At 36.1% G+C, this 18041-nt stretch overlaps 1 protein-coding gene across 4 annotated transcripts in view; it reads right to left on the bottom strand.

Annotated features, from left to right (window-relative positions):
• LOC131428319 (protein held out wings) overlaps positions 1-18041 on the bottom strand; it is a 52187-nt gene that overhangs the window by 8577 nt on the left and 25569 nt on the right. The window contains exons 3-4 of one of the 4 annotated variants that reach the window (XM_058592195.1): positions 10086-10260; positions 8597-9210 (exon numbers count right to left, since the gene is read on the bottom strand). In XM_058592195.1, coding sequence (XP_058448178.1) covers positions 10207-10260 — 54 coding nt within the window. In that variant the 3' untranslated portion in view covers positions 8597-9210; positions 10086-10206. Of the gene's footprint in view, positions 1-8596; positions 9229-10085; positions 10261-18041 lie in introns of all 4 variants that reach the window. The other 3 variants (XM_058592194.1, XM_058592196.1, XM_058592197.1) reach the window with 3 other exon arrangements.

The following is an 18041-nucleotide window of genomic DNA, read 5'->3' on the forward strand; positions in this document are numbered from 1 at the left end:
TCTAAGTTAGCCGAGCGTTTTCATCTTCTCACCTTCGCTGAAAATGTCAAAGATTTCAATGTGGAAAAATCCTGGTGGATACGGTTGTATCGTTTGAGTTGTATAACTGCCAGCGGTGAGGCAGTCGGTCACCAGAATGTCTGCCAGCTATATTTTACCAGCTGGCAGCGTTTAGTCAGCCGTCTGAAAGCCATGCATATGCGGGTGAGATTCACTCTCTTACACTCAAAATAATAATCATGTTATAGTTACGTGAAAAGTTATGTGAATATTTTCCACCCTACTTTTCACGTAGGTTTTATTGGGCTGGCATTTAAAAACTGTTCAATGCATAATCCAGTAAGAGTTACGTGTTTCATACGTAAAATGTAATGTACTGTTCATATCACATCTACCTCATCAGTTCATTTCAAATTTAAATACCAGAGAATTAATATTTTTTATATTCGTTGAAGTCAAAAGGGAGATATTCCAGATTTTTATAAAAATCTTTAAAATGAAAAACACTATGAAAAATAAAACATTTATTTCAGAAAATTAGCATGGAATTGCAATGACTAAAAATAAGCAAGTGATAACGTCGTGGGAGCTGGAATCGACAAACAGCCAAAAATCGTTTTTGTTGTCACTGCCATCCAACCGAAGCCGAAGTCGAGATCCGAGAACTTCCACAACACAACCGATGCAGGTTGAGGTGGTATTACATGGGTCCAGTGTCTCTAGCTTCATACCGATTTTGAATTCATTTTTCGGTGCACCAACGGCCTGTTTGAAGCATTCGGCAGGAGCGGGCACACTTCCGGGCTCACGCAGGCAATCGGTCCAGTCGAACATATGGAAACTTTCATACTGGAATGGTCCGGTCGATGTAGTAAAAAATTGTAATTATATAACATTTCTCGCAAATATTTACACTGCTTATATTGTGAGGGCCACTGTTCGCCATTTTCAAAATCGAGTTTTTCACATCAGAAAATCACGTAGATTGTTTGACGTGGAGTCAATTCACGTTAACCTAATGTGATGGCTCTATTCATTTCAGGGGATGTTCGTATAACATTCATTATCGTCAAGTAAAATATTCAATTTGACATTTGAAACTATTTTACGTGATTTTTCTAATAAATCGAACGTGAATTTTTATTTGAGTGTATATCATTGAAAGTTCACTGAAAGCGGTATTTTTAGATTAAATCGCGGTTGATTTTTCAAATCGTCGTATGAGCAAGTGACAGTTTCTCTTAGTTTACTTTCTCTTTCGATTATTGTGGCGTGATTATAAAGGTGTTCTTGTATTTTAAAATTTTGTTTGAGAGACGAAGGGTTCAGGTATCATTTTATACAAAGAGTTGAGTGATAAACGTGGAAATCGTTTGGTAATTAATAGAAGATGAATTAAACAAAGAGAAACTGTCACTTACTCTTACGGCCTTTTGAAAAATCAACCAAGAAATTTGAGATCTAGCCTAGGGGCAGTACATATGATTATTTCAATGAATTGAGTGATTTCCACTGTTCAGCAAATACGTATAGGCAACTTAATTATTTTAATTACAATATATAAGTACTGGTTTGTACACAGACTGTGATGCCAGTTACAGTGACCCCAGTTACTGGCAATGTCAAACCTAATTCGAACGTCAATAAAGTCAATTTTATGCTATCCATACAATAGTGGTAGTCTGAACAACATCTGTTAGGAAGCAAGCCATATGACCTTTGTGAAATTTATTTTCATTTCCAGAAATGTGTTTTCCCTCAACCACCATACTGAGAATAGAGTTTTCTCACTGAATCGTGTTTCTACAGAGGCAACATACATGATAAGTTGTCGGATGTTGAACACGTTTCCCTGTTTTTGAAGCGTGAATTGCACAGAACTTTGTTTGTTGCTTTGTGAATTTGTCCAGAGATACGTCATTGACGTATGTTAACGTCATTGCAAATCTAGGTAAACAAAAACCTACATTGTTGCGACATTGCGCAGGGTTCGGATTGTGTTCTCCAACACGACGGGAGACTTAAACTACTTTATCACACTACATATTCGGGCACGTGGGGTAAAATCAACTCCTTAAGAAAACATTGCTATAAAATAATCACGAAAATCTTGTGAATGTTTACTTTCAGCTAATTTCGTTTCATTATTATTAGCTTAAATTCAATAAAACAGCCAATATAATACTTGTCAAATCCATTCAGCAAAGTTCTTCCTATAACCACAGAGAATATACATCCAAGCTAGTGCAAATTAAAAAAAAAGGCTGTGTAGAGAATATGAATGTAAATCCGTTAAAAATCTCCGTTGCTACGACTTTGCCCGCATGAATTACTATTGTATGAAAGCTCGAATGCAAGAGCCCATAAGCGATTGCTGGGCTGCTCGAAGCGCCTCTATAGGCGAATTCCCATTAGGTGATTCCTTTGCTAAACGACCGTTATTATTCTTACTTTGTATGTTGTAATTTTCTTTCATCAGTATTAGTGTTTGAACAAACAAAGATATAAAGTCAAAGAATAAAAAATATCAATATATGAAAAAAAATTCAAACATATTCTGAAGGAACACATTTTGTACCATTTTATCCTAATGAGGGGTCAACACGGAGGAAGATAACACCTTAATAAGTCAGAATACATCAAAACAACGGGACACTACGCACAAAAATAACGACGAGATATGTACCCAATGAATGACATTCCCTTTAAGTTTGAAGTTAATCTTTCAATAATAGGTATACTCACGAGATGTGAGTTCACATTTTGTCCCGGAAAATGTAGGTCTTTTTGCAATCATCCGTATAGGGGGATATCTTTTCAATTTTATTCTATGCATACGCTTGATCTGTAGTTACTAGTTACATTTATTTTACAGCTTTGTATGATATTTTTGTATTTGCAGTACATTTCACGAGAAGCTTCGGGTGCGTTTTGTCCCATTTTACCCTACTGTGCATGCGATCGTAAATTCTCCATTTTGGCTTAAAGTGCACCCCTGGCTAGAATCAAATTCAGTATGCCGCCTGTATACTGTTCAGATGTTTCTTCTCTGATTCTCTTTATTTCAGACACATTCCAGAGATATTTTTAACTTTTCGGATCTCGCGCCTTTCGAATGAGGATGATATTCCTAGGCGTATGTGTGCAACAGCATAAAAACTGTGCCGATTTTCCTCCGAAATATTGGCATGCAAATGAACTTGTTTAGTGATTAGTGGAAATGTATTTGTGAATCACTAGAACTTCGCCGATATTCATGTATCGCGTGCTGGTTACAATTCAAAGGGTTTAGCAATAATTCGATTTTCCATTCATTATTACAATATTTAAGCGGATAAACAGAGCATTATATAGTAAAAATTTATTCTTTGTAAATTTAAATTTGCAACCAATTATTGATTTATTGATGAAATTTTGTCGCTTGATGATTTCACACAATAAAACCAGATTTGAGTAAATATGACGGATCCACGCGGATTGCCCCAGGTAATGTGCGATATGCGCGCTCGACTTCATGTATAAAAAATGCTCCTCCTTTAACAGCATTGCAAATATGTTCAAACAAGTTTCACTAATGGTATTGTCCCCATGCATGCAAGACAGAGTGGAATAGGGTTGTGCTGAAAAAAAGGCTCGTAGTTTTTGTCACTCAGTTCTAATTTGGATCATTTAACAATTCTGCTAACTATCTATCCAGTCAACCAAATCACATTGTTGCACAGATCCTTAGGAATTGATCATCCCTAGTGCATAATCTATTTATTACATGGTATTAGTAACCGATACCAGTTTCCCCAAGTTTGGACAACCTGAAACCCGTCAGGTTTGCAAATTTTGAAAGATAGTCATTTTGCTTTACTTCGAGAAAAGTTACACAATCATCATTTCGCCCAAATTTATAATCTTGCATATTGCGCTAGACGAATCAAAACGAGGAAACTAACGGTTTTTTGGAAGTAACATCCTGCATTATTATGTAAAATGCGTTTTATTTGGACTTCAAAAATTTGCTTGACATGCTTCCTAACTGGGGGTCCTATGAATTGTCACACGAGAGCCTAGCAGTGGGAGATTCCTGATATTTAGGAATAGATATCTACCAGAATCTTGTGTAAGATGAGTTAAATTTAAGTATTTATAATTTATTATTATATGATATTTCACTAAATGCAAGTAATGGAGTTGTTTGCTTTTTTACGTATGACACTAATGAAAGTAATAAATAGTTACTAAAATTTGTCACAGTGTACGTGCAGTGTCAAAAAAACTAACTAAAAAATGAATATTTTTAATTCTGAACAAATTGGCATGTTTATCGTGATATTTAGGGATTTGTGCTTGTGTTTGTTTTGATGTAAAATTCAGTGTAATTAACTACGGAAACAATTGATGTACTGTAAATCTTTGATTTCGATGCTGCTTCCGTTGTCATCCAAACGTTTTCGAGTTGTGAGAAATTTACGAAAAAATAGAATATTGTGCTGGACGGCTTCTATTGTGATTCACATTCCTGTTTTTTTTTCTCAATGCTAATGACATTAAAGTAACACAATGAAATTTTTTTGACGTGACGTCTTTACTTACGTGAGGCGCCTTTTCAAAATGCACTCTGTACATGAATGGGCAGAACTTTATCGTGAATATCTATTATTGTATTTAACCCAGTAACATAAATTTTTCTCCATACAATCGGAAATATGTTCACCAGTTCATGATAAAATTTTTAGTAGTATGAAATAAACAACAAATAACTCAAAATTGATGCTCTCTAAAATGTTCGGTATTAACAAGCATTAAGGTGAAATTCAGTACCAAAATAAGGCACGCAAAATTTCAACCGCATGAATTGAACGAATCTTCGCACAAGGATGCCTATAGTAAAATTGTTCATTCTTTGTTACAACTATGCATCATTTTGTAAAAGAACTGAATAATACCCAAATCTTTTTTATGAGCTGATTTTTTTTATCAAGAACCATAGAACTTCTATAGTTGTTTCGAATAAACAAAAAGCTTATGCTTGAGCGTTGTTGCTTGCGAAGCAAACTGCTGTACACGCATAATAATACCGATTGTTTAAAACAACAAAAGAATCAGTCGTCTTTCTGATCTACTACTACTTAGTTCCAATCGGTATTCACAGGTTCCCAAAATTGAGTGATTGGAGTAGATTAGGTTTATCGTAGAGGAAAACTGGAGTGGAATATATTATTAATTTGCTTCATTTCGTTTTAATTATGTGTAAAAACATTTGGTTATAAATGAATTACAATTTCTCATGAATTTTTGGAGGAATTATAGATACTTGGCAAGTGTATATCAATAATTTAAGGTTGTACAATTCCTTGGATATTCCTTGAAATCGCTATATAATTTGTATTTTCGAGACGAGGTTTACAAGTAAGTCATATTTTTTCCTAACTTAAATTTGGAAATCCTAGGTGGCCACAAACGATTTTTTAAGGATCTTTCTTATTTAAATTAATTTTTGAATTAACTTGAATATTAATTATTCATTAATCGTGAACCCTGTAATTTTTTGCGCTCGTGTGTTCCACCTTATACCGTTAAATTCCGCAAGTGAAGCATTGAAAATTTGCAAAATTCATACAATCAATAGCGGCCCTTACACGAGCATTAAAAATGTCATTTTAAATGATGACTAAGTAATGATGTATTTCAAATTTGTTAGAAATCTCGTCATTAGTGCACCATTACACGTTCATTAAAATGATATTATTTTATAGTAATGACATTTTTAATGACTCGTGTAAGGGCCGCTAATGGAATGTGGGTAAAGCTTCCCGCTTGCATGTGCCTGGCAGATTTCCCCCAGAGGCCTGGCAGCGTCTGCCAGAAATTTTTGCTGGAATGTTGGCAGAATTTCGGCAAAAGTTCCGTTTCTGACAGAGAATTTCGCCTAGCGGTTATTAACGGTTCTCGGTCGGTCGGATTTAATTTAACGGTCGGATTTTTGCCATACAAGACTGGTAGAACCGTTTTGAATCGGTTCTTCATTTTTAGCACCTTTGGTTTTATTTTTTTCCATTAGAAGTTTAAATGAAGGGCAATAATATAGCTTTTGCACTACCAAACATGATATGCAAAGCATCATCTCGCAATATACCAGTATTTTCATTCCATTTACTTGGTCTCAAGACACGTTTTAATTTTTGGATGTATAGTGGTTTTCAGCGGGGCATAGATTGCGACGGAATCGCCACAGAATAGCGAAATAATAAGTGTCAGAATCACAGGTGCCAGGTTGCAGATTTGCATGTAAATTTACCAATTTCTTATGCAAGCACACTCTCCAGTTTTGCAGACTTTTTACAGGATTTTAACACTTGCGTTGGAGGATTTCTAGTATCCAGACTTGAACATTTCATCATCTCTGTCAGGAGTTGGACAGTTGTTTTAACCCCTTCGCGGTCGTTGTACTAAAGTTTACACCATTTTTATATCAAGCTTTAGAGCGAATAGAGAAATAAATCGAAAGTATGTGTTATTTTAGAATGTACTTGTATGTATAAGTAAAAAACTATTAACAAATAAACCATTCATGTTTTATGCTGGACATGCTCATACATAACAAACATTATAATATTTTTGGGTTCCAAAGAGGTTCTGAAGTGTAGTAATATGTTTTTTTATAATATTTTAGTCAATCTTTATGACCAATTTTGACTGCTTTTCATTATATTAAAAACAGAATGGAAATCGAAATTCGACTGACAAATAAATCGTCTGGTACCTGCAGCCGACGTTTCGGTCGTCTTGGAAACGAGTGACATTGGTATTGATACTTTCTTTTGCTGAAGTGAAAAACGAAAATTCATCGTCTCTGATCGTTTGTTTCGAATGCGATCATCCACGGATGAGACAGTAACAAACGAAGTTGGATTTAATTTTTCATTGACAATATGTGAAACTATTAATATTATAAATATATCAATAAAATTTATTATCAATTTGAAGGCTGACCCGAAACAATTTTGGTCTCATCTGCGGAATAAAACTTCTTCCCGTGGAATTCCTGTCAGAGTTCAATATCGTCACCAATCTTCGTCGACATTTTCGGATTCAGACAACCTATTCTCGTCATTCTTTCAAAGCGTCCTAAGTAATAACCCACCGCCTTTGTCAAAATCGTACCTGAGTAGTTTGCCGACGTATTCTTTGAGTATACCTGCTACTGCTTTTACTGAACGCGAGGTGTACAACAATCTACGACAAGTCGATGGATCGAAAGGGCCAGGATCTGACGGGTTGCCTCCGACGCTCGTGAAGGAATGTTCTTCTGCTTTGGCTTTACCTGCATCTCTGCTTTTCAACCGCTCGCTTGCTGAGCACTATTTTCCAGCGAAGTGGAAAGAAGCTGTAATAGTTCCTGTTCACAAAACTGGAAACGTGCACGATGTCACCAATTATAGAGGAATTTCTATCCTAAGCTGTTTACCAAAAGTATTCGAACGCATGGTGTTGGATGTTCTTTACCCTTCAGTAAAGCACATTATCGCCACTGATCAGCATGGGTTTGTCAAAAAGCGGTCTACTACCACCAATTTAATGAGCTACGTTTCTTTATTGATAGACAAACTAGAAAAAACGACAACAAATCGATGCGGTGTATTTTGATTTTTCAAAAGCATTCGACCGTGTTCCTCATCAGTTCGCTGTGGAAAAATTGAGGCGTAGTGGATTCCCTGTTTGGTTAACCAATCGGATTCTATCATATCTCACGGATCGTATTGCTTCCGTACGAATCGGATCTGCACTCTCGGATTCGTTTCACGTTACTTCGGGTGTACCGCAAGGGAGTAATCTCGGACCACTTCTTTTCGTGTTATTCGTGAACGATCTTCACAGTGAATTGTCGTCATTTAAAGTAATGTATGCTGACGATCTCAAAATTTATCGCATCATTAAAAGCCTTGTGGATTGCTGTGCTCTACAAATGGATATTGACCGAATCCTGGATTGATGTGACAGAAACGGCATGACAGTAAACGTTAAGAAATGTAATGTGGTCACTTTCTCACGGGCACAGTCTCCAATTATTTTCGAACACTCCATGATGATGGCTTCAGTTGAACGAGTTTCGTCTATTAAAGACTTGGGCATTATTCTCGATTGCAAGCTTCGTTTCATCGAACAGTTTTCATTCGTTACTGCGAAGGCCTCAACTACCTCGTTACGAGAATCTCTGTGCTCTCATCAACCTACCTACTTTACAAAACAGACGAATACTCCTTCAACAACTCTTTGTGTTCGACCTACTGAATGACAACATTGATTGCCCCATACTACTGGAAAGAATGAATTTTAACGTTCCATTGCGAAGAACGGATTTTCTTCGTCGCTCCCTTCATCGCACACAGTATGGCCAAAACAACCCAATGGATGTCTGTTGTCATCGTTTCAATAGCGTGTATCATTTATTTGATTTTAATATGAGCAAAGACACATTCAAATCGAAAATAATATTTTTAAGTTAACATAAGTGTGTAGCTATAAAGTAAAAGTCTGTGCGATAGGTCACCTCTAGTCGAAGACAATAAAGAAATAAAGAAAAGAAAATTTATTAATATCTTACCTGATGATGTTGCTGAATTTTCGGTCGCTCCAGGCTTCCGGACGCTCTCCAAGTCTCTACACAATGTCGTTTTCAGATCAGCATCGCAACGTTCGGTACTTCCAGCAGAATGTTATCGGCATCGGTTAATCCAGCATTTTCGTCTCTTCTATTGAGTTGAAATAATAGCCAAAAATTCAACAACAGTGTTGGAATTATTTACCAACAATTTAAATAGCTATCTAATAAAAAATACTATAACTTGTCTTCAATAAACTATGAAACGTAACTCGAACCACTTCACTCTGCCTGCATCCACTCTCTCAAATCATGTTATTGCTATGCGGGTGCACAGATGTGTAACCACACGTGTCAATCATTGGTTGCTGCCGGGTGTTCGGGAACATTGCTGCATTCGATGACGGATATTTTGTGATTTTCACTAGGAATACTGAAAATGTATTCACGCTCGCATCCGGCCGACACTTTACATGGCACACTCACGGGAAAAGGGGTGAGAAGTGAACGCACCCCGGACGAACTGACTCACTGATTTGTTGATTCGGTTTGAGGAAAGAAGTACGGAACAAACAGCACGAAACGATGTGCCATCGGGTCCATCAAAACTGTCTGACCTGGAACAAGGATAGAGACTAAGATAGTTTGGCATTATAAATTAGCTAACACGCACACTTGTTTGTGGATGGAAACGGTCGGGAGGACGGAACGGGAAGTTGTTGTTGTTGTGGAATTTCGATGGGGAGGCAAATTACATATAGAGAAGCAACAATGAGAGATCATCCTAATTGAAGCTTGTTAAGATTACTGGATTTTAATTAGTTTATCAATTAATATGGAGGCACGTGCTTTTCTAGAGGTTGCTTCAGCCGATGGAAAAAATTGTATCGAAGTTTTTAGTTTCAAATGGTTGAAATTAACAGTAGTTGTATGAATAGTTCGGTTTGGATGAATACAAAAAGTATGTGAGTTTAGTGTGCAGAAATAAATTATACTTCTAGTAAGAATTCATGTACAGCATTCAACACGTTCGATGTTACTCACAAGTTGAGTAAAGTTTCTGATGTGTTAATTCAGTTTTAATAGCATTGTGTTTCGACATTAAAACTCAACAGATAGAACAGATCGGTGGGATATACTATTTGTAAGGAAACATTCCGCTCTCAAACATAAGGGATAGAAGTGATAAGCTGGTTCCAAGTAATGACTATTGGCTAATACACATCACAGAACATTTTAAAAATTGTTAGGTCAGACAGATGTGGCTCAATGGTGTTAGATGAACCGAAATTTGGATATGATTCCCGAGTTTAGTTCCATTCGTTTAGTAAACCGGACCGCGGTGCAATGTGACGATATTATTGACAGGTGTATGTACAACAAACGGCTGATGTAGAACTTATGAAAACCATGAAAAGCATCTTCGATGACTCAACATCGATCATCGGGAACGGGGCTAGTAAAAATAGAAGCGCCTCACGGGTGGGTTTACCGTTTGCAATTTTCAGCATCACCGACCGAAGATAGTGTGGGACAGCACAGATCATAAATTTTTACCGCATGATAGAGGTCAGTCATGGGTTTGAGTAGTCGCGAAATTTCATCCACCATGTTTATACCGTCATTTGTCCCTGGTGGTGTGGAAATGGTTGAAAGCAGGAAGGAAACTAGAAAAGAAAATGCAGAAAAGAAAGAGAAAACAATGCTATGAGGGTTTATTTTGTTGAGTGGCTAGGGCAACCAAACAGCAAAGTCCATTCTTTCGGTACACGTCATTTCTCGGCGATTTAATGTGTTGTTAAATTTGGCTGTGTGAATTAACAACAGAAGGAGGATTACTTTGAACAAAGACATAGCTTGTTAGACGCAATTAAAGAATCTTTATGATGCAGAAAGCACTTTGATTAACGAACGATACCATCAATTCGTAGAAGGATTTGAATGTCAGGTAAATAATTTATTATTGGAAAGAAGTTCAGCAGTGCGATTGATCGCATATTTTATTTGTCTTATTTTTATATTGTTAATAGTCATATGACTTAGCTATTCAGGCCGTTTTCACTTAGTCTTGTTCATATTATTTTTACCCATCATTCCTTTGAGTTCTCACGTATTTTTCCATTTGTGCTTTGTGTCCTTGAAATTACAACCTTTATGGAAAAGTCTCTTTTAACTGTTTCCACACATGCACCGTTACGCCAGTCAAAACCATTCAGACATCGATTGCTATTTGTTGATCTAATACACCTACATTTAAAGAGAACGATCATGCAATGATGTTGCCTTGACTAATTTCTGATTCCATGAACAATCTCAAACACAATGGTTCTCGATTCGAATGGGTGTCAAATCGCTTTGATCAATCAAGGTATCAGTTGTCACTACTAAAAACCGTATATCGCGTGCAACGCATCGCGCGTGGGTGGGTAGCTACCTGAGCTACTACTACCCACACAGCACCGGATTAGCCAATTAAATGCAAATTAATCCTATGTGCTTTGTCACCCACCAATCAGTAAAGTTTTAGACAGTTAACGAAGTGTGTATTTCCTCTCGCCTCCATTGAAGATTGATTTGAATAAGAAATTGGGCAATCTCCCTTTACAGCTAATTTATCGGATAGCGTAGTCGAAGTGCTGTCAAAAGGCCCTCTGCGTTGGCAGTGACGGGTACCTTCACAGGCAACAGTCGGTCTGACTTGCGCAACTGCAAATATGCAGCACCAGATGGTGTCATTACCGACGTCAACTAATGCGCCGTAGTGCTTGGTAGGAAACTCCTGCACCTATTTTGATATAGCGCTTTTTCTTTCATCGTACTACCACGCGTTTTGCCTAATTTTAATTTCCAACCAATCCTAATTCAGTCAACGTTTACGAACCAATGATGTATCGAAATGAAATAGATTTGACCAGCAGACTTTTTTTTACGTGGGATGTGCCTCTTGAGTATCCCACGCATTTGAGCAGTTCGGGATTTTCGGTTGTCAGATCCAAAATCTATCATATTATTTACTCATTCGTTGATATTTGTTCAACTTACTAAGCTGAGTAAAAAAATTCCCTGAAGCTAAGGTAATCTTAATCATAAATGTTTTCAAATCTGTTCATTTCAGACATCAATGTCATATTGCTTCCGTGTACTTGGGCTGTGAACAAGTCTGTAACAGATTTTAATTTTGGATTTAAATTTCACATTTCGATAGTTATTCATGATCGAGTAGTTGAAAATGACAAAAACTGCGTCCCAACTCAGAATTTGAAATAAGAAAAATTATTTGGATTAATATTGTATTGGAAATAATATGATAACAAATTGTATGATAATTGCAATACAGAGAGCATGGGAAAAACCTCGAATAAATTTCAACACGTTGATTAATAAGTCCCCGGTATGAACTACAGATGGCGTCACTGATTAAAATTTCTTCTTAGCATTCAACTTCAGATGTCATCTGTCAAAATTTCATGACATTCGGTTTATTAGTGTGTTAGTTATCGTGCTTTCAGTGACGTTCCATTTGGAAAATAAGAAACATCGAAGAAAATGGAATTTCGTGTGTGGATGGAACACTATTTTCGATGATAAATAGCTTCTATTTGCTTTGACAAGGTGGTGTTCATACGTATGTTGCTACTTATGTATTTCGCCTTGCAACACTAATGTCGTTTTCACTTGAGGAAACTGAAACTGACCCAGGGTAGTTTCATCAAACAACACTTTTCATGAAACTGTGTTGATTTCGCACTTAGCAACGGGGGTTTGAGCAAACCTGATATAACAACCAGGTTCGAAACTGACTCGATTTTCAGTTCAACAACGTTAAAACTAGGTTCGAAACTAGCTTCCAAACAAAAGGTTTGACAGCAGTTAGGGTGGAAACTGGGTTAGGTTTGGTATCAAGCGAAAACGACATAAGTGTTGCCCGGTAGATTTAACGTTTCCATCATAAAGTTTGACATTTTCAACCATTGCCATCTTCAGACATTCTGCCGTTAGAGCGCTATTTGGATTGTTTACAGTGAGTTAAAAATTTTACTTAAGCAAAAAATTGAATTGAATCGTGAACATTTTCCTACAATGATTTATTACGATTTTCATCGTGGATTATCAAAACAAAAGTGCTTCAATCAACTAAGTACGACTTTTGGCAGTATAGCACCATCCTATGCGACTGTAAAACACTTCCAGCAGCGATATCCAAGGCAGGCCAACTCATTATTTCGAGTAAGAGCTTATTCGAATTTGGTTCAAACTCGTATGACATATTACGGTCCATTGATATATAATAATCTTCCTGATGAGCTCAAACAAACCTTCAATCCGGTCGAATTCAAAATGAGATTAAAGCGCTACCTAAAGATTGAGATAGCTAACTATATACTGTAATCGTATCAACCGTGTTTTGTGTTTGCACAGTTCATCCTTTCATCATCCACTCATTCATTCACTCATCCATTCATTCATTCATCCATTCATTCATTCATTCACTCATTCATACACTGATTCACTCAATGATTACTCCCTCACTCATAAACTCTTTTATTCATTTCTTCATTCATTCATTCATTCATTCATTGATTAATTCATTTATTAATTCGTAACATCATGTACCCATTCATTCATACATTTATCAACTTATAAATTCGAGTCTTTATTCGAATGTTGCAATCCTAAAAGTAGAGGAGGTTTTTGTGCCCTTTTGAGCAAGTGCTGGTACCACAGTCTACTCAAGAGGGTTTTTTCCTGCTCAAGTGTTGAAATGTTAAGTTAATTAGTTAATTAGTTAATAAATAATTACTGTTAGTTTTTGTAAGCTTTGAAATATTAGTAAGAGCTCCTTAAAAGGAATTCTACATTCCACTGGGAGCTCTAGCATAGTGTAAATAGTTAAATGTCTCTTCGCTAGTATATAACGTTAGTAATAATGACCTCAGCTTGTCATCATCGCGGTTTTTTTTTCCTTTCTACCTTTTTTATAAATATAAAAAATAGGTATAGAATTAATTTAAACTTTAGAAAAATTTTCCGAGGCCCGGAGGGCCGAGTTTCATATACCAATCGATTCAGCTCGACGAACTGAGCAAATGTCCGTGTGTGTGTGTGTGTGTGTGTGTGTGTGTGTGTGTGTGTGTGTGTGTGTGTGTGTGTGTGTCTGTATGTGTGTTGTCAACTAAGAGGTCGAGATCTCAGAGATGGCTGGACCGATTTTGATCAAACTAGTCGCAAATGAAAGGTCTTCCCGTCACCCTGAACGCTATTGAATGGTTGAGTTTTTACGAAGTTTTATGCCAAAATGTTCAGTTTTCTGTCAATATTTGTCACAATTGACCTTGAAAACAGAATATGTTTCCAGACTTAGATTCCACACGGTAATAGCTATCCAACAAGCCATAGTTTGTTAAAATCCGTTCATTTTTAACTGAGATATCGATATTTTTGTGTAAGCGACTTTTCCTCTTATTCCAGTAGTAGTAATTTTGAGCGCTATATGATAATGCAATGCTTGAGAGCAACGTGAAACACGATTTTTTATACTGTTACATACGATTGTTTCTAAGTACCACTAAGACATCCTTTTTCGAGACATTTTGCCTCGGACCGATTTTAGCACGGTTCGTTTTTCTCAACATAATCGTTCGAATACGACATATGTAAATCAGACGATGGCCAAGATGGCAGCATTTTCGTGTTAAAAACAATTGTATAATTATATTGATTTAAACTACTGACAGTAATGAGTGCTGGAAGAACATAACACCCATATACCATTCGAATCAGTTCGTCGAGATCAGCAAATGCTTGTGTGGAAAATAATTTCACTCAATTTTCTCGGAGATGACTCAACCATTTTCTAAAAACTCAGATTCATACGAGAAGTGCTTCCAAACAAAGTTCCTGAATTACGTCTGGATCCGACTTCTGGTTCCTGAGCTACAGGATGATATGTGAAACGAAATTAAAATAGTGTAAATCATTTTTCTCATAGATGGCTGAACCGATCTTAGATTCAAATGAAATCTAAGAACCATCTAAGATTTAAATAAAAGGTCTTAAGATTCTATAAAACATCTTGCTTTTTAGTCAGTTTGCACTGATTTTCAAACATTTTGAATCAAATGTAAACTATACAACTCCTCAGGTGAATTTAACTGACTTCGGCTACACTGATTTTGAATTCCGGTTCCAGTATCAAATCGTTTTCTCAAAAAATTAAATTTCAAAAACAAAAATTCAAATTAAAGGATTTATGGTCCCATGCAAAATTAATGAATTTTATCCGATTATGGAATTACAGGGTTTAAAATTCAAGCCGATATAGAAGATGACAATTCTAAAAAGCTTCAAAGTTGGACTGAAATCTATTGCAATTTCGTCATATTTATTTTTTGGCCATACGAATCGGTTTGGGTTATGCTGGTTCCGAAATACCGGCTCTGGAAGTACCGTAAATAATAACGAAAAACTCTAAAGTGGAATTTACTCCGACATCTCATGGAATGTTCCATCGATTGTCACACGTTTAGATTCAAATTCGATCCGTTTTGCAGCTTCGACATTACAGGGTATTGAGTGATTAAAATCACAAATTGCCGCTTAAAACGACGGTCAATAAAATAAAGTCATGAGAACTAAAACACCGAAGAACATTCATGCAAAAAACTCATGCGAATTAATAAAAAAGGTATCATCTCACTGCTATAATGGATAATGAAAGATTACCATGTGACATTTAGTCGTTGTTCACGTTAGATTTAATGTATAACATCTACATAGGTGACGGAACATGGATTTACTCATATGAGGCCAAAACTAAACAGCAGTCACTGTATGGCGGTTCCAAGAAGAACCAAATCCAACAAAAGTTGTTCGCGCTCGAAGCACTTCGAAGAAGATGGTGGCTCGTTTTATCGGTATAAACGGCCATATCACTTTGTTTCTCAGAAGTTTTTCGTGAAATAAGGAAACGAAACGCAAGACGAAAAATTTTTCTTCATCACGATAACGCAAGCTCTCACCCATCGGCTCAAACAACCGAATATTTGAGCAACCAAAACGTCGAATCGATGGGCCACCCGCCGTATAGTCCAGACTTGGCATCTAAAGATTTCTATTTGTTCCCATCCGTGAAGAATAAACTGCATGGAGAGCGATTCAATACTCTTGAAGAAGCAAAAAGTTTATTGATCATGTAGGGGAATATTTTGAAAAACAATAAAACCATTTTTCTTTTTTGGGCAAAGTACGTAAGTAACAACCCTCGTATTTTAGGTCATTTTGGTTAGTTTGTAAACATTTTTTGTTACGTGTTAAATATTGTAATGACCATGATTCAGCTCGTTTTAGAAGCTTTAGTCAAGTTCGAAATCACTAGTTAGGGTAGCATCTTCTATCTAGATAGGGTGAATATCGGTGCGATTTAAATGTTTACTTCTTTCAAATAAAAGCATTCTGCAGCTCAATTCTGCAATATCTATATCGTTCCTCAGACCTTCAGTAAACATTTTGGAATCGATCACCCAACTAACCAAAAGTTCAGACTGATTTAGCTTAAGCCTTCTTCTAAGGTGGAAAATTGTTTGTTCACCTGTTTTGTGAAAATTACTAACTTTACTGACAAATCAACAGAAAAGGTTCAATCTCTAAAGGAGACTGAATTGAATAGTCGAAACGTAGCACAGTGGCGAATGTACAACAAAAAAAACGTAACATTACCTAATAATGTCATAAAAATCCTAGTTACCGAAATCATTGACAAGGAAATTTTTGTACGTGTATGTCAGGAAAAACGTTCGTTACCGTTTGTCAAACAACATAATTGTTCCGTTCTGTCTTGGCCGGATTAGGCATATTGCCATTATGAAAAGGCCATTGAAGGGCATGTCGAAATCAACGTCTAATTGCTGCCCAAAGGCATGAATCTTTCCAATACGTCGGGGAAAAATGGGTCGTCGTTAAGTGGAACTTCAAGCAGATGAGTAAAACAGTTGTGGGCGAGATACAGCTGAAGGCGATTGTCCAGTGTAGAAAGTAACCGAAGAGACCGATTTTTTATCTTTACACGCTTTAATATATTCCATCCTTGAATATTGGGGGTCCAATTGAGTACACGATCAATTCTTTTTAGTAGATAATATTGGCACGAGAAGGAACATCACTACTTTATCATTACCAATTTATGACCAATTTGGGATTGTGGAACGGATATATATTGTTCCAACCAGGCAACCACAACTTCAAACTACAGAGATTTTATCAGATTCGAAATAAAAGTTCGATATAAGATAAGATAGTTTGGGTTTGATTCAAAGTGAGGAGGAGCCATTGCTTCGCCGGAGATCCCCTCGATAATGGAATTACGATATCGCAGTTTTTGATTTTCGCGATAGTTGATTCAACTAATTGGTTTTTGATTCATCCGATATGGTTTTTGATTTTGCATATATTCAAGTAGTTGAAAAATGTGTTGTTTTCGAAGCTGTCGAATTCCGGGGACAGCAGAAAGCAAAACAAAAATCGCAAACCATTTATTTGGTTGAAATCGGTTTGCGTTGCTGAAAAATGTCAATGAAAACGACATTGATGGTTATAGCGTTTGTGGAAATTATGTGCACTCAATTTGAAGAAAATTTATGATTCCATGACAAATGTTTATCGATCGGCAGTTTAGTGATAATCTCAACCTTGCTTATGATAAAAAATATTGGTGCAAAATTAGGAAACGTTTACTGGTTTGGTGTTACAAAAATCAATTAATTCATACAAATTTGTATTCCGTACTGAGATGTATAAATTAATGAGATTGTATATAATAAAATGCGCTCAATGAAATTTTGAGCCATAAGATTATATGCGTTATCTAAATGAAAAAAAAAATGCGTTAAAAATTCAGACATAAGGTTTACTTCATTGCTTTCGTCCTATACGGCGCAATAATTGGGTGAAGATTCCTTAGCAACTTCACATCGAAAAATAATACTTAAGGATATTAAATTTCAATATAATAAACTATTTATGTTACACATGCTAAATTTATTAAATATATCCAAACATATCAAACTTTTATTAAAGAAATCATAACCCTTATCTATAAATATATTCTGATTTCCATCGCAAATTAACAACTATGCTTGAATAGTTTCAACTAATTTCAATATCTAAAACATCTAAAACCAATACGTTTTTCAACTAACGGAATAATAACGCCGGTTGTTTCAACTAAAATATTTGTTGAAATTGAAAGGTATGTGTCCTGACAAACTGGTAGTATTTTTTTCTTTTTCCAACTAAAAATTTTGATGTTTTAACCTTAGTTTCTGCTAATTAAGAAACAAAAATGACAGTTTAGAACAAAAACAACAACAAAAAAAATTAGTTGCAACAAATTCAGAAAATCAACTAATATTTTAGTTGAATTAGGATCGCGGGTTGTTCCGTGCGCCGTTTA

Source organism: Malaya genurostris, chromosome 2 (genome assembly GCF_030247185.1).
Source record: "Malaya genurostris strain Urasoe2022 chromosome 2, Malgen_1.1, whole genome shotgun sequence".
Lineage (NCBI taxonomy): Eukaryota > Metazoa > Arthropoda > Insecta > Diptera > Culicidae > Malaya > Malaya genurostris.